The sequence below is a fragment of the Sceloporus undulatus genome, chromosome 7, assembly GCF_019175285.1.
Source record: "Sceloporus undulatus isolate JIND9_A2432 ecotype Alabama chromosome 7, SceUnd_v1.1, whole genome shotgun sequence".
NCBI classification, from domain to species: domain Eukaryota; kingdom Metazoa; phylum Chordata; class Lepidosauria; order Squamata; family Phrynosomatidae; genus Sceloporus; species Sceloporus undulatus.
The window spans coordinates 16625664-16643813 of record NC_056528.1 but is presented as its reverse complement, the minus strand read 5'-3'; the positions used below and the strand labels follow the sequence as shown (position 1 = coordinate 16643813).

Sequence of the window (18150 nt, the reverse complement as noted above, 5' to 3'; positions counted from 1 at the left end):
ACAGCATCTACTGCTTCCGAAATTGCACAAAATTCATTGGAACAGATTTCAATTGGGAAGCATTCGGCCGAATCTGTCACCATTTTGTCGTTTTGGACAGCAGCTAGAAAAACCAAATTGTTGCTGGTCCTTTCGCCACTGAAAACCCTCTTTGTGTATCTTATCGGTGCGTTTATTTTTTTGGATCAGATTGAAAGCAGACATAGGAACAATGATGTTTTTATACCAGAATCCTGCTTAATGTATCATGCTGTCTTCCAGATGAAGAAGAAAAGGGGGGGGGACTTGTTTGCAAAATATTTTCAGCGCAGCTTATCGCTTCTTTTTCAATATGAGCTTGGGATTTTTATCAGCATCCTCATGGCAGGATGTGCGTGTATGAATGTGTGCATAAGCTCTTGTTGCCTTTTTCCATCTGCTGCTTAGATTGCCCAGAGAAAGGAGTATGTAGTTTAAACTGTGAAAAGATAGACTGCTGGCACTTAAATGTTGGAATTACTGTGAGTTTGACATAAATTCAGGTTGAAATGACATACTGCAGAAAGAATGGGAATACTTTGGAGTTCTCAGTAGGCCAACAAATTTTCTGCAAGATGTTAAGAACAGCAATAAGCGAATATAGAATTATTTTACAAACAACAATACACTGGATCTTATTCGCCCGTGTGTGCATGTGCACACATACACACACACACAAGCAATCCTATTCTTATTTATATTCAAAGACATAGCTGTGTTAGTCTGGATCAGTGTGCATCCACAGCCTCCCAAAGAACACCATCCTAGACACTATGGATGTGGAATCCCTGTATACAAATATCCTACACAAGGATGAACTGCAAGCTGCTAGGAACATCATTCCCGATAGAACCATAGCAGACCTAACCACCAAGGTCTGCCACCTCACACATAACTACTTTACTTTTGGAAATAAGATATGCTTGCAGGTTAACAACATTGCCACAGCACATGCATGGCATCACAGTGTGCCAGCATCTTTATTTCTGGCCTGGAACAGTGCTTCCATAACTCCTGCATCCAGAAACATCTCCTTTACCTAAAATACATCAACGATATGCTTATCATTTGGACTCATAGAGGGGAATCACCAAGGATGTTCCACCAGAATTTCAACAACGTCCCACCATCAATCTTAGCCTGGAACTACCCATAAAAGTTCACTTTCTGGACACTACCATACAGGTATACAATGAGTATCTAAGGCCTACACTATATAAGAAACCCAACAACCACTACATCCACCAGTGACTAAGTATTCACATGTTGAACACACAACCAAACCCATAGTTTACAGTTCAGTTGAATAAGAGCTTTCTAGGTTTGAATATATACTCTTACAAACCTGCATACATATTAGCAGGGTTAGTTGTTGTGTGCCTTCGAGTCATTTCTGACTTATGGTGGCTCTAAAGCGAACCTGTTGAGGGGTTTTCTTGGCAAGATTTGTCCAGAGGGAGCTTGCCTTTGGCTTCCTCGGAGGCTGAGAGAGTATGATTTGTCCAAGTGGGTTTTCATGGCCGAGCAGGGATTCAAAATCTGGTCTCCAGAGTCATAGTCCAACACTCAAACCACTACACCGCTCTGAGAGATATTCACATGAGAGATATTTGTGGCGATACTATTTTTAGAAACTTTCTAGTTTCTTGGGAGCATTCTCTGTAACACTAGTGAAAAGTAAATAATTTTGATATGGTGTGTATGTGCATTAGTGTGTGTGTGTGTGTTTGTGTGTGTGTTCTAGCCTGGATGCCAGAGACTTAACCACATTGCCTAATTTAATTCTTGGACAAGGTTTCAGATTCATGCAATGATGTTAAGATTATATATACAGTAGTTTTTCATTAGCTTGAATATTCTGCATGGAACGGAACAAAACAAAGGGTTTCTCTAAATATTTAAGGCCATGACATAATACTTGGAAGTGCTACAAAACATGAGTAATTTCTGTGTTTTTTTCTTTCTTTCCTGGAAACACTTTTGAATCTCCACAGAGGCATTGCTAGCAACACTAACCAGTATTTATATACGTTATGATAGAGGTCATCCAGTGCTGTTTCTTTTGATCTGAGTGTCCATTTCCTGGATAAACGTGTTCATTTTCCCTTCAAATGCTGTACATTAAATCCTAGGCATCTAGGAAGACTGTACCAGGCCTTTCTTTGAAAAGAGCAAAAGTCTATTGGCAGCTACAGAAGAAGACTGCTTCCTACATAGCCATGTTCGTTGGCTTAGCAATGCAGGTTTTTCTCTGCAGGTGGTCATAGAATGGCATCCAGACTTTGTCTTGAGCTAGGTTTCTTTTTTGTCTATCTCCTGATTCCAAAGGTATGAAGTTCTTTTATGTATTAAACACACAAAAAAAAACCCTCTGTTCATTTTGGATAACTTAGGCTACAGACTAGGTTAGATTTTATTCCTCACTTGAAAGCTGTGCCAAAAGGATGTACTGTATTAGCCTTGTAGAGGTAGGAAGCACTTTCAGACCTTATAGGGGAAAAATGTCTTCTCTTGCTCTTTCCGTGCCCTTTTTTTGATTGAAACAGGAGCATTAGTTGGACTCCAGAGAAGCTATTTCTTATCCTTGGCAGAATGTAAGATTCACCCTTTTATAACATTAATCCATTACAGGAAATATACCTCCAGTTCTGTTTCTTCAAGCTGAAAACTCTTATATATACACTCTTGAAAATGTTTTCTCATTCCACCCTGTGGGCCCTTGTTTCCCATAGCCCACTTTCACAGAAGAAAATGGTATTGATCTTCTTCATATATATTATAGTACAATATAGTAGTATAATACAGTACAGTACAGTAAAATACAGTACAGTGTAGTATAGTATAGTATAGATTAATAGATAGATAGTCCATTTTGTGATCTGTATATTTGGAATTGCGCTCAAGGCACCTCGATCCCATTTGATCTTGGAAGCTAAGCAGGATCAGCCCTGGTTAGTCCTTGAATGGGAGACTGCCACACAAATCCCAGGTGCTTATTCTATTTCAGAATAAGGAACTGGCAAAACCACCTCTGAATATTTCCTGCTTTTAATAAGGTTGCCATAGGTCAAGAGACAAGTTGAAGGCACCTATATACACACAGATGTAGAAAAGTTCTGGAGTGTAGAGGAAAACCAAGGTAATCCCAGCCTCATCCTTCCGGCTGATTGCTACAAAATCAAGATACTAAGAGGACAAAGTTTCTCAGCCATTTTGTGGTTGGCAAGTCCTGGCAGGCTGCGGCTGAAGCCTCATAATCTCCATGTGTTGTATGTTACACAGGCCTGTTTTAAGCACATTTGTGAGATGGCACTGAAGAAGAGGCCTGTGGTTTATCATTATTTTTAGGGTGTGCTCTTAGACTGGATTTCTCTTCTCGACCAAGCACCCCACTCAGGCTAAATGTAGCTCATCCGCCCGGAAAGCGTCTGTTTCTCTCTTTCCACCTTGACTGTCCCCTGAACAGCTGCAGAACAAATCATCAGCTAGTGCCTATGTAAGCAATACAGCTCTTGAAATCGTGCTGACCTTGGAACATTCGTTTCTTTCCATTTCTTCAGATTTTGGATTCCCAGTTGGATTCTTCTTTTCTCCCGGTTTCAAACACAACCAGGCTTCCATACCTCTAATTGACAACTTTGAATTGGCAAGGCCTGGAGAACTGTCTCCTTCCTGACTGCTTTCCCAGTAACGTGAATCTGTTTCAGCTTTCCCGCAAGTACCTTTGAGTTTATCCTAGCTTCAGAAAAAGCACACTGGAGAAGCTGGAACGAGTGGCGTCTTTGGCCATTAGTCCTGTGTGGGGAAAGTAATTTTTCAGTCATCTTGGAACTAAAAAGGGTGCAGTGCAAAGGCCAGTACCCTCCCCCTGATGTACTAGATGGTTGTGGAAGGAGAGAAAATGCCTTTTTTCTGAGATTGGTTTGCCTTAGGGTCACCATACATTGGAAACAATTTTGCATGGATAGTACCTTCTGCTATGATTTTTCTCAAGTGATGTAGCCCATGCTACGCTACCAAGTCCTATTGGTATCCTCTCTGCATTGCAGTTGGAGAGTCTCTCTTCTGGGCGGAAGGAGTCCCCAAAATGTTTTCGATATACTTTTTGCAAAATTTAGCACTGGGAACTGTTAGGAAGTAAGGAGAAGTAGAATTTGCTAAGACAAAAATAAGAAAGGACCACTATTGCTGAGGAAGCAGACATAAATGGGTTATTCTTAAGAATGAAAGTCTGTAGTTTCCTCATTTCTAATTCGCCAGCCTCTGTTTCTACCCACTAATGTAGAAAGGGCAAACGTTGAATCGTTTCCTGCCGAGTAGTTAATTTACATCAGTTATATTTAGAGTTCCATTAGTCACAGTAGACTCGGAAACCCCTTTTTGCACTTCCAGTCAGAAGCCCTGTGGAATCATTGCTCTTTAGTTGGCTTAATTGATCGCAGATGCAGGGCAGTTAAAAATTAGCCACTGTGTATGACAAAAAGAGTAACTCAAGCCCTTTACTCATCAGTGTACCAGCTTCTCATCAGTGTGCATCTTCTGTTTCTGTTCATGCTATCAAGTTGTAGAGCGCATTTCAGAACAGCCATGGCTTGCTGAAAGGCTATGACTTTCCCAAGGTCACCCAGTGGATTTCCATGGCCCAGCCGGGATTCGAACCCTTCTTGCTATGAAGTCATAGTCCAATGCTCAACCACTACTTTGGCAGGCTTGTAAAAAGCACAACCACTGGCTCTACTAGATGGCACTCCAGTGCAATGTCCCAAAAGGATTCCTGTCTTTATTAGAGCTGTTGAGGAAACAGAAATTTTGGGATCAGTTCAGTTGGGTGAAATGGTTTTCACACTGTGAAGTCAGAGGCTTTCATGGCCGGCATCCATATTTTCCTGTTGGTTTTTCGGGCTATTTGGCCATGTTCTGGGAGAGTTTATTCCTGACATTTTGCCAGTATCTGTGGCTAGTATCTTCAGAGAAGACTGGCATAGGGGAGAGTTGGGTCACACCGTATCTATATACCCAACTCTCCTCTGTGCCAACATTCTCTGAAGATGCCAGCCACAGATTCTGGTGAAACATCAGGAATAAACTCTTCTAGAACATGCCCATATAGCCCGAAGAACCCACAAAAAATGGTGGTTTCCACACTGTTTACATCAAGGTTGTTAAGAAAAGTCTTAGCAGCCAGCAAAAAAAAAAAAAAAGAGTTCTGATAGAACAAATACACTTCTCTCAATTTGAGGACATGGTTTTGTTTTCATTATTCATTTTGATTTAGACAGATGTTTGCATTGAAGGTGGATAGAGCTGTGCAATGAAGTGCTCAGTGCTTTACTCGATTTGAATGGTTAGTAGTAATTTGATAAGATGCCCAGGTTTTTAGTTTTTTTTTTATCTTTTCAAAATTCCTACGCAGTAAATTAAAGGAAGGAGATTAAGGGAAACAAATCAGGGAACATGATCTTGAATATGCACCTAGATTTTCACATTAACACACACTCTCTCTCTCACTTTAATCTGCTTGCCTGGAATGATTAAGGTTATGTCTCAGCCAAGTGCTTAGCCACTTTTTATGTGTTCAACATTAAGCACAAATGATAGACAGACGAGTCGTGTGCCAGAGGGTAGTGTGCCATGCTTCCAGAGCAGCCGTCTGGGAACTAAATTCTACTTCCTCAGTTCTGAAAGTTCAAGTAAAAGAAATGCCAAATTAAACATCAAATGGTTCCTCTATAGGTTTTCCTAGTTTAAAAAAAAATTAGCAGAGATTCTGACTGAACTATACTTAGAAGTATTCAGATTCCATAAGAATCGCATGACCATAAACCTCTGGAGTGGATTGCTATATTTCACAGGCAGCTGGGAAATGCCCAGCCTGTTAGCAGGAGAGGCCACCAGAGGCCTTAGAAAACAAAATATACATGAATAAAATCAAAGTTTATTATCATAAAGCTTATTGCATAATTGGGACATGAACCAGGACTCCAGGTAGAATTTGGCAAGCTGGAAACCTGAATGCAATTCTACTGTGACAGATGTTCCATGTTGGAACCAAAGCATGGCTACAGTACACTAAAACTTTGTCAGCTTTGTGAGTTTTTACTTAAACAGGGATCCTTAGGAGCTCAAACTCTTCACAAGATCAGAAACCTGGCTGGGGAGTCATAGAGTAAGATATACAAAGAAGATTCCAGTGCTCTCCATTTAAGACGCCAGCTAACAATATCTGCAGAGAGGAACAAATGGGAAGCCTCCCAAATGTTAATTCTCACATGATAGTTATTAGACCTGGAGTAACTCCCTTGTCTGTAGGTGTGTTTTAATTAAAGCACGGATAGAAAAATGTCAAAACGGCAGTAAAACATTTCTTTGATTCTTGGATGTCTTTTTTCCAGCTTAGAAAACCAATTCAGATTCATATATAAGGGTAATACCTTCATCCAAGGATGCATCCACACTATAAGGTCATAGCCAGAACATTGCCAAATTGTGGCTTTGTATAAACAAAACAAGGAGTGGTTTCTTTCCTGTATTGTGTGAAGGATAAAAGAGCAAACACAAAGGAGGGATATTAATTAAGACTATGGAAGAAATGATAGAGATGTTGATAGAAAAGTACATTGAAGGAATTGTACAGGTTTCCCAATGTTTACATAGCTGCTTTTTTCCACATCAGTCCATTTGTTCCTCTAAGCATAACAGAGCAGGGCTGTGATCTTTATGAAAGACATTTAAATAAACATATCTGTCACCTATCCATTTCTTCCCCACGCACATACCTTTGCAGTCTTTCAGAGAGTTATGGAAGAAGGTTTAAGAACATTTGTCTATTGTTGCTGTTATTGTGTGCCTTCAAAACATTTCTGACTTAGGGCAACCCCTAAGGTGACCCTATCACAGAGTTTTCTTGCAAGATTTTTTAGAGGGGGTGACTGAAAAAAGGTAAATGCTCTCATCAGTTAAAGTTTTAGGAAATTCTTGGATGCACACACCCAAAAGTATGACTTCAGACCTGCAAATCGAAATGAGGTTTTGATGCAGCCCTAGGTTATGTTGTTGCCATGGCGTCTACTTAAACCAATGTGTGTGCTGTCACGTGAAATGATTCTGAAGTGAAGGAAAAAGTGCATCATATATATAAGCTCCTTAAATCTTAGATAACACCCTGAAACAGTACAGTTATCCAAGATCAGCCAAGAATCTGTTCCAACAGCAGGCCTGAAAATAAACGCATAAAACCTTTCCATAAAGAAGACAGACATCCCTTCTGGAGAAATAAACATCTGGAATAATATGGGAAAAGCCAGCCTCCAAACAAAGCAAAATGAGGTTAAAAGAGGACCTGCATAGCAATGAATTGACAAGCATTGGAACACTTGCATAGATACAGAGAAGGTCCATTTCCAGGGAGAGGTTGCTTTGAACACTGCTGGATTATTGTACACATTTTGGGGGATTTCCAAAAGATGAGCATTTAATTACATCAAGTTTAAAAACATGCATTAGTAACATGAGTACTTTCCAGAATGCTCCTTTAACCGCATCAGAGGCAGCATGCAGTGGGCCATATTTATTACAAGATCCTCAGCATTGCTCACTTTTCACAAAATGTTGCCATATTTCTAGATGGTGAATGCTGGCAAGAGGGAATTTAAAAGATCTCTTGAGCTCCTGCCTCCCTGAAAAGGAGGGGTTTGTTTGCTAGAACAACTTCATCCATTGCACTGGATTTGCGTCAGCTTGTTACTAATGTTGACAACATTTGTGTCTTTGGCACCAAGACCTCCAGGATTGTATGCTGCACTGCTAGTATCTCTTCCTTTGCATTGAACAAGTCTTGCCAACAAGGAAGTTGCTCCAGCCTCTGGTGTTTACAATCATTTATCAGACTCAGTGTGCCTAGCAGCTGTTATCTGTTCACTGTACAATCATCTTTGTCTTTCATCTAAAGAGAATATAACTTCTCCAAATGGCCATTTCCTCTTGGAACATCTGGACCCGAATACAATAGTTGGGGAGGCAGTTCAGGGGAAGTTCTGAAACCAAGGGCAGTTTACAGTTGGGACATACTCTTGGATGCAACGTTGCTCCCAGAAGGCCATGTACCTGGTGTACAAGTGAATTAAGTTTGTTTTCCATTATGCCAGAGTCATCTGTGAATTTCTGAACTGGTAGACTAAATCACCTTTGAGGTACTTCCAACTCTCTGGGCAAAACGAGGTGTCCAAAACATTGTTTTTTGTACCGGGATGGTATTTTAATGCTACTGTTTTCGTCATTTAATAACGGTATATGTAATTACTGTTCTCAATTTTTTTGAAAACCATCTTAAGAATTTTTTCCTTACATAAATGATATTGAAATATTTAAATGTTACATCAAATTTCTCTGTGAATTATACATAAAGACTATGCCAACTGAGAAGAAGTAGTAATAGCATGTGCTCAAGTGCTTGGTGAAAGAGTACCTATTGGAGTTATTTATTGTGCATCATAAGGGAAAAAGCATTTTCATAAACATTACTTCAGTGATATGGCAATGGGTGTATAGCTTGTGCATTAGGGCTGGGCAGATAATGTAACACTCCACACTATGGCCCTGGACTCTAAGCTGGCTCATTACAATGCCTTCTTTGTCTTTTGCATTTCCCATCTCATCTTTCACTCCTTGCGCAGGACCCCACCTCTTGCATCCCTGTGGTTAAAATAACTTTCATCTGAGAGTGCCGATTTGCTGTCCACTTCTGGTCGACTATAAACCAGGCATTTTAATCCAGTGGGGTAGAGACTTGTGTTAGGAATGTGCATGCCAGAGACACTCTGACTGCAAACTTTAGGCCTCTTGTTTGTTTGGCAAACCACATGCAACCCTCGCACCCTCCAGGACAAGACCCATTTCCACATGTATGCATGAGACTTACAACTTTTCCTGATGCATAAATGCCTTTGTTGTTCATTTTAGTTCATAGCCGGCTTGATCTCAGGGTCTTGGGTGGGTAAAAACAGTATAAACAGTTGGCCCCTGTTGTTGAAGGAGCTGTGATATAATAAAAGATGGGCAACCGAGAACAGCCAGTCTTTTGCTGACATTGTCAGTGGCCTGAAAGCATGTGAGTAATTCTCACTTGTTATGGGTAGCCACTGAATACCAGAGGGGCATCTGAGAAATGGAAGGGTGCGGACCACCACCTGACCACAGAGGCCTGTTGGTGGGTCCCATCACTACAACTGTTACTTTGTCCATATCATATTTTGCCCACTTGCCAATTCTGGGAGCATAGATCTCCCACTTGGATCTCAGATTTGGCTCACCAGCTGCTGGTTCCTACACTAGACATAAGGCTAACTGACACACAAGGACTGTCTTTCATTCATGCCTTACCTAGTATTAATGGCTTTATATGTCTACTCAACAAAGATATATGCCCTATGACAGTGAAAACATTGTTGGGCTTCAAATGACAAGGACATACTACTTCCAGTACATAGCACTGTGTCCAAAGGGAGTAGGAAAATGTCCAGGCTAAGCTAGACTTCCTGCTTTCAACCGATAACATAAAACAACAAGCTTACCCCTTTGCCTTCAGTTAAGCTGTTAAATTCCTGACATGTCACAATTCCTTTCTTTCTTTTTTTTCAGATTATCCTTGAGAATTGAACCAGGAAACAGCTCTCCACGACTGGTCTCTTCAAAGGAGGATCTTGCAGGTATTTACAAAAAGTTTATTACAGATGTTAAAGTTCACAATATTGCATTACTTAATACTGAAATTTCATGAGCTTTCTGCTGTAGGTCAGGGCTGCTCAACATTTTTGGTTCGAAGACCACCCTGGTGTTTCCGTTTTGCAGAGGCACCCCGGTGTCTGCATGTAGTCCTGGCCCACACCTAGGCCTGTTTGCTTTGCCTTTGACAGCAAATCTCAGAGGTTGAGAAACGATTTCTTATTTGTAGCAAGGGCTCAGATTCCACTGCGCCCATTGGGATGCAATGACATGGCGTGGGCAGTTCATAACATGCAAAAACTATTTGGCTAGGGCTGTACATCTCAGCAGTCCTTACTTTTGGCTTACATCAAGATAGACTAAGATATTTCTAGAAGAGGAATGGCAGATAATGTGATTCCGAGGTTGAAAACACCTTGAAAATAGAGGTTTTCAATATCCGTATGTGAATGCTTTAAAATTGCTGATAAATGTCAAAATTAGATTTCATTTTGTTGTTTTCAGAACATACCCAAGTGAACGATGACACTGGCTTTTAGGCAGTTAGTGTTCACATTCACCAGTGCACTTCTGATTTTTCAGACAATCCCAACATTTGTCCAGGGTTTTCAATATTCAGTGGTTGTGTTCACTAATAGTAATTTCCATAATTTGGGATGTTCACCAGGCTGTTTTCATAGTTTTTTGCAGTTAGGGTATTTTTATATATACTGTATAAACTGGAGGGATTGTGTACAAAATGTATAACCCTGTCTTGATGGTACAGTGAACTATAATAGAATCCATAGTATTGATGATGAAAATCCTACACATTGTAGGCGGAAACCAACAGCTTTAACATCATCAGTGAAGTTATAGGGAACAAGCTTTACAAGTTTATAAAGGAGTCGTTTTATAACAAGTCGTTGTTTCTTTAAAATACTGACCTTTAATTTAAAATCACTCCTCAGTATAATGCAAAACAAATGTTATCGGAGGGTGGTAGAAATAGTAGAGCATGTTTATAGCTCTTAATCATATTCTCATGTGTAAGTACTATAAGAGGAATCAGATAAGGTTTTTTAGGGTTCTCAATCTGGCTGTCTTACATGTTTAGGCAATTCGGCTGATGAAAAATGGATTGATGGGTAGTTCATTTCAGATAAAACTATCTAGTGACAACGCGTTCTTACTTCAGTTTCATTCTCTTGCTTGGAGAATCTAGGAGGATGGTGAGGAACACATTCTTAATAGATCTGGATAATAGAAGTGCACTTGTCTAAGTGTAGTTGAAATTAGTAAATTGATATTTCTGCAGATTCATGCTAAAGATGGTTTTTCCACATAACATTCACACACAAAAAAGCAGACTAGGATTGCAACAGTGCCATGTTAGTTCCAAAAAGTCAAACATACATAGAGCAATGGCAGAAGAGTGTCTTGTAGATTTACTGTGTGCTGGTCTCTATTCACAGCCCACAATGGAGTATTTCTATTAAATTATCCTGCACCACATTACACTTATTTTCTTTTAAGCATTCTCTTCCAATACTTCCAAAATAGGAGTGAAACTTAAAGAACTGGAACCTTAAAGAACTGGAAGGAGCCAAGGGCCATTTAGTTTAGTGTGTTACCTCAAGAAAATGCATTTGTTTGCATTTACAAGGCTGCTAATGGGTCAGCCTCACTGTACTACATGCATCAAGCTGGTACACTACAGAAAAGTACAATCCCACAAGCGAACATTGGTTTTAAGGACCAAAAACCATCTGAATCAATGCAGTCTTTGCCTTCAACTGGTAGTTTGGGAGGGATGGAGCTGGCTTAACTTTCCAGGCAGGAAGGATGGGTTCCTTAGCCAAGGTACTGCTATAGAGAAAGCCCTGTCTCAAGTACCGTGTCAGCATTTCAAATGTCTCAGTTCCCAGCCATTCAAGTTTTTTATAGATGAAAACCTTCACCACGAACTGAGCTCATAACCAAACTGGAAAGCAGGGCAGCTTACACAAGAGCCGAAGTGGCCCATGCCTGTAAAGTGTACATCAGACAATAATAGGGCTACTGCTACCAAACACTTTTCAAGGGCAGCCCCATGTAGAGTATGTTGCTGTAGTCTAATTGGGAAGTAAAGGCATGACAGCTGTGATCAAATCCAGCTTCTGCAGCTTGTACACCAGCCACATGGCCTTCTCGAAGCAACACTGCATCCAAGAGTGTTCTCCAACAGTAAACTTGCCTTTCAGAGGACTGATTGTAATGCCATTCCCAAACTGGCTTTCTTGCTGTCCAACAGAATTTGACTCATGGAGACTGAGGTTGAGTGTATTCACTCACTTTCAATCCCTCCCTGCATCCAGACATGACCTGAGTTCTTCATGCTCTTTGGCATTGGCATCGTGGTGAAACTCGGTCTCAAGATTTCAGATGACCTCCTTCATGGCGTCATGTAGATGTTTAAAAGCACAGGAGAAAGTACTGATTTTTTCAAAACCCCACAAGCTAACACAGCGGAGTTAAACTGCAGTTCTCCAGCACCACCTTCTGGAAACGTTTGTCCCAAAAGAACTGGAACCATTTCAAAACCGTGCCCCCAAGTCCCATATTAGACAAGTGGTCCAGAAGGATATCATGATTGATGCTGCTGAGATGTCCAAGAAAACCAACAGGAGTACGCTCCCACCATCCAGTTTTCAGCATGGCTCATCCATCAAGACAAACAGGTCTGTTTCCGTCTCATCATAATCTGGCTTGAACCCAGACTGGAATCAGTTTCAGCTAGGAAAGCCTGAACCTGTGTTTCCACCACCTGCTTTCAGGTTTTGTTTTAAAAGGGGAAATTAGAAACTGGCAGAGAGTTATCTGGGGTAGTGTGGTCCAACAAGGGATTTATCAACAGAGGCCTTACAATTGCTGCTTTTAAAGAAGCGGAAATATAATCCTCTTTCGAAGAAGCATTCACAACCTCTGCCACCCAGTCAGCCAGTCTGCATCTTTTGGCAGGGATCTGTGAGGATGGAGAAGCCCTACTTATTAAAACAAACTGTTCACATCATCAGGTTGAACAAACTGAAACTCATCCTTTAAAAACTGCCAAGTGCATGCCTCATTTACCTCTCCAGAATCTACCCTCATTGTGGACGTATCTGAGTTATATTTATAGCAGATTTTTGAGGCCGCCACTTCAGCAATCCAAGGTCTAGAATATAAAATCCCCTTCATTACATGAAACAGTGGCATGGAAAGAAATTGTGGTGATGCAGTGAAGTCAGGGAGCCAGTGTGGTGTTGTGATTTCAGCTCACGGAGACCAGTGTTCGAATCCCCGTTCAGCCCTGGCAACTCACATCCTCTCAGCCTCAAAGGAAGGCAAAGGCAAACCCACCTCTGAATAAATCTTGCCAAGAAAACCCTATGCTATGTTCACCTTAGGGCCAACCATAAGTTGGAAATGACTTAAAGGCCCACAACAGCAGCAACAATGGAGTCAGCAAAGAACACCTTCTTCACCACCAGAGAACATAGGCCAGATAGTGTTTGAGGTGGACCAGTGATTGTCATGAAAATGCTGAAAGTATATGCTGGTGATGATCAGGTGCCCTGAGTATGAATGTTACAATCCGCCAGCACAGTCTTTGTGAGGAAGACCAAGACCATATTCATCAACTCAAGGAGGGAGACAAGTTTGGCAGTGGGGAAGGTGCTACATATCTATAGGGGGGGACAGACACATCATAGATCAGTGCAAATCCACTTTCTCACCCTTATCTTGTCTGCTGCTGCACCCCAAATTCTGGTGTGTGGCACAGGGCCAGATTGACACACACCCCTTCTTTCAATCTGGGTTCAAGTAACACAAGCCAAGCTACTGGTTGTTCATCCATGGTCAGTCATGCATCAAAACAGCTCTTTCCAGACTGATTTGGTGTATTAAGCAGCAGCACTTTTTAACTAATAGGGTCACACTGAAGCAGCAAGAAATCTATTGGCTTGATGGCAAGCCATAAAGAGAAACAGTCACAAGATGTCCCCTCTCTGTTCTACCTCCAGTACTATACTTCCCTTGCTGATGACAATAAGCAATTCAGATAGATACCTGTATAGTAAGGGGAAAGCAACAACCATTAAAGAGATCTGTATGTCTTATCTGAATTACTATAAGGTAGTGCTTCTATAACGATGGATGAATATATAGATAAAAAAGAGATGTCAGCCTCTCTATATCTTATGTTTAAGACTTGTTTGATACTGATAGGTAAGCATCTTACTTCCTCTCACACCAACCCTTGAATTTTTGGTGCTATTTGAGCTGTTGCCTTATTGTTAGAATATACTCAGCTTATATGAGTTGCTTGGAAGAGGAAAATAAACCTTTTGAATCATTTAGCAGGCCCAGATACTCAGGAAAAAATGTGTTGAAAAGTGTATCTTCTTCTAGACTTCTGTGCCTGATGAAGATCCTTTTGTGTGATTTGATATGCTTAAGCCAGAGCATCAATGAAGCTACTGTCTCTATCTGTCGTTCCCACTCTCTCACCTATATACCACACAAACGCACACCTTCCTTAATCCCCAAGAGTTTGAGTCTGTGGATTTGGCCCGAACGCTTTGGCACAGTGGCAAAATCAGCTAGATTGCCAGAGACCAGTCCTCCTGGGTGGCATTGCTTTGCTTCAGAGCCTCTTTGTCCTACTTGTTTCCACTGTACATCCTACTGGACTGAATTGGAGGGTCTGTTTGTGTTTTTAAAGTTGCTTTTGTCAGAAGGAGCGTACCTATGGGACAGAACATGCAATCTGGCTCTGAACGATGACAAAATAAAACAATATTTCTTGACAAGCTTCTGTCATTCTCAGAAATGTTTAAACCCTTCTTTCCACGGGGGCCTGTCTAGACAGTTCTTGCATGAAAAATCAATGTTCTTATAATTGGTTTAGCCTGCAGTGTAAATGTAGCCATGCCGATGTGTAAGCGTTCATACCATTGTAGCTTGTTCAATAACCTTAATGAAGCAAACTCTAGCAATATTGATTTATATGTGTTTATCAGATGTTCACGCATGCTTAGGCATTATGCTGGAGGGCCTACCTTTTAAACCCAATGCATTGGGGCATGCTGTCACAGTCTCCTCTTCTGCAGTACTCTGTTTGCTCCGCCAGCAAACCTGATGAGAATTTCCAAAACTTGTTGTAGTTATGCAATATGTATCTTTTGGCTCAGGCAGCTGAACAAACAGAATGTCCATGGGTTGTTATCTGCTTGAAAATAAAACAGGCAAATAGAGTAAAAAAAGAAATAGATCCAGTGTTACATCCAGTATGTGAACATAGACAATGGAAGGTACCTTTCGTTTCCCCTTGTACTCTGTCATGCTAATGGGAGCTGCTAATTCTCTAATGCTAGTCCTGCATTTTCAAGAAACCATCCGCTCCAGTGTCATCCAGATTCTAGTCTTGCCTCAGTCGAGAAGTCATTCAATCTATTCAGGCAAGCTACTCTCTCAACCTCGGTCCGCCATTCTAATTATGAAGAAATAATAACCTAATGTAAGGTTGCTGTAAGGTTTACTGTCAATATATGGAAGGTTCTCTGACCACTAAAAGAAGTACTTCATAAATGCTACACATTTTTATTATGGGTCTTACAGTTCTGTGGGCGGGTAGTAGTGCTCTCAAAGTATGGTGACAAACTGCTTTATAATCTCAGCCAACACCCATTTTTCTATCTAGACACAAATTTAAATTTATGAAATCGGGATTAAAGAATGTGTTATCTAGTCTGTTACCTTAGACGCTCTCGTTTTAAAAATCTGGTACTGGCTGCAGTTTACAGCTTGCAACTTACAATCTTCAGTCTACTTTCTTAATAGGCTGCAAAAATCTGTTTATTGAAATGGGCTTTTCTTGATCACTTGATGTCAGGGAGCCTTTTGTGTTGTGCGTGCGCTGTATTTTTAACCTTACCGTTGTGTTTTTAAATGATTTAATACTTTTACCAATTTATGGTGTGATTTTTTAATCAATCAGTAACACAATCAATGTGTGATTTTTAAAAAATTACCTTTTTTATTGACGAAGCTGAACTAATCTTGTCTTTAGCATCTTGTAGCACCTTTGAGACTAACGGAAAGAAAGAGTTTGGCAGCTTGAGCTTTCATTGACTTCAGTCTACTTCCTTAGATGCATCTGAATGTATCTAAAGCATCTGAGGAAGTAGACTGAAGCCTACGAAAGCTCATGTTGCCAACTTCTTTCTTTCCGTTAACCTCAGAGGTGCTGCAAGATCTCTCTACATACTGATACTATATCTTTGAATTCTTGTCTTTAGTCCTTGTCAGCCACCTTGGTTGCCATGCTGCAAGAAAGGGGGCATATAAATAAAATAGAATAAACAATTTCTAAATTAGTTTTACACACTTTGTCTCACAAAGTCCTCTTTGTAAGCTGTATTTCTAGGGATTGCTCGTCCCATGGTGATGAGTACGTCTGATCTCGCTGTAATAGTCAATACTGTAAGGATAAAGCAAGGCTGTAGATAGTACTCCCTGTCATTTCTTCTTTGTTCTCCTTAAAAATCACATAACTTTTTCCTGAAATCTCTTAATTCACTTAAAGTCTATGGCACTCTCCAAGCACAGTGGCAGAGTAAGGTTGCAGCTGAACCATCCACTTGCAAAAGTGTTTTTCTTTTTAAGGGTAGTGGGAGCCAGGGATTCTGGCAATGAAGAAGATAATATGCCAGAGAGTGACACATATCTTGGCTTTTGCCCTTTGAGGCCCTTAAGCATGAAGCATCTTTCATGACATCAGCCCATTGGTTTAAATTGAGTCATAATGAGCACCGGATTGAAATAATAAGCTTTCTGCATTGTTGTTGACTACATTTTCGGTGTTTGCTCAGAAGGTTCCATTTATACTTCTGAGTATGCATAAACAATCCCTTTTCTCTGTAATGTCCAATTGGCTGAAGTGTCCAAATTAACTCTGCAGTATCTTATTGCTGTGATACGCATGACAAAGAGGAATGCACCGGTTTTCTAATTTCCTAATTCAGAAGTTCCTTTTGGAACATGAGAGGTGGTATAAATATGTCTCGAAACCAGACTAAACAAATCAGGGCATGCAAGCTGATATAGTAGCCATTATCCTGAAGGCAATTTCGATTCTAAACCATCATTGATGTGCTCACTTTGTGTTTTGCCATGTCGATGGGAACAAGTAGCTGGAGTGTCCATGTGAGACACGGAGAAGGGTTTCATTTACAGGGCTTTTTGTATATTTTTGTCCTGCAGCTTAATAGAAACCATTTATTTGCAGGAAGAGATAATTGAATTTACAAAATGTGTCCGTTTCCTCCTTTTTCCCCCCTTCCCCTTCATTTTTTCTGCACGATCTGGGACTACTTTCAAATTGTCTTAATTCTTTTTGAACAGTGAAATATGACCAACTGTGTGCAAAAAATAACCCCACAAAACGTTGCAGTAGCTTAAAAGCTAACAGATGTGTGGTTCGTGGACTCAGTAACACAGGTACAGGAAAGAAGAGTTTATAAACAGCGAAATCAAAGGTTTTGGAATGACCACAGCTGCACAAGAGAATGAGTTCCAACTAATCAGCAGAGGAGCATCCTTGGGGACCGAAAGGCTTTCCCACCATTTCTGAATGTGGCCCTTTTTATGTTCCCTTGCATAGAGACGGGTCTGTTTGTCCCAAGCAGACATTAGAAAGGGAATGCAAGCAAAGGTTCGTTTGTGTAATACTAAAGAATCTGTGTGTGGGTTAGTCCCTGGTGGCTGATCTTCTGAAATGGAGCATATACAGGGGAAAATTTAACACCTCTTTTAGGGTTTAGCCCCTGTCTTTCAATACATGGTCGCTTGTCATTGCTTCTGAGTAGATGTTTTAGATTAGATTACTATTCCTTGTTGGAACCCAACAGCTTCTGGCTATTTCTTTTTGATGCAATCAAAATATCATCGAGGGGACATGTTACTGGGTAATTTGGAGCTTATGTTCCTGCTAGTTCTGAATTTGTCATTGTTCTGCAAGTTATCTCAGTTGTAGTTAAGAGTAATTGTTCAGAAATAGCTTATGGCGAGTGCTAATGCTTTGGTATTTTGCCACTAGGGATGCTTCTGCCATGTTTGTCTTCCCTAGTGGAGTCCATTGGGCCTTTCTGCACTGAAGCCTGCAAGTTTTCCTGTCTGGTTAAAGAGCAGTCCCACGATGAAACTATAGAATAGGCTGGGAAAAAGGTTAGACTGCCCTCTCTCTTGGGCTCATTTTGGATCCAGATCAGAGCCCCCTACAATGCTTTATAAAGTTGGCCCTCCATATCCATGGATTTTTTTATCCACTTATTCAAGCTTCCATGGATTGCAAATATTCCAAAACGATATAAATTTCACAAAGCAAATCTTGATTTTGCCATATAAGGT

General features: G+C 40.6%; 1 protein-coding gene across 7 annotated transcripts in view; it reads left to right on the top strand.

Annotated features, from left to right (window-relative positions):
- The window catches only part of RALGPS1 (Ral GEF with PH domain and SH3 binding motif 1), a 134027-nt gene that overhangs the window by 92950 nt on the left and 22927 nt on the right, over positions 1–18150 (top strand). For all 7 annotated transcript variants that reach the window (XM_042479187.1, XM_042479186.1, XM_042479184.1 and 4 more), the window contains one exon: positions 9655–9722. In XM_042479187.1, the coding sequence (XP_042335121.1) occupies positions 9655–9722 (68 nt within the window). The remainder of the gene's footprint in view (positions 1–9654; positions 9723–18150) is intronic.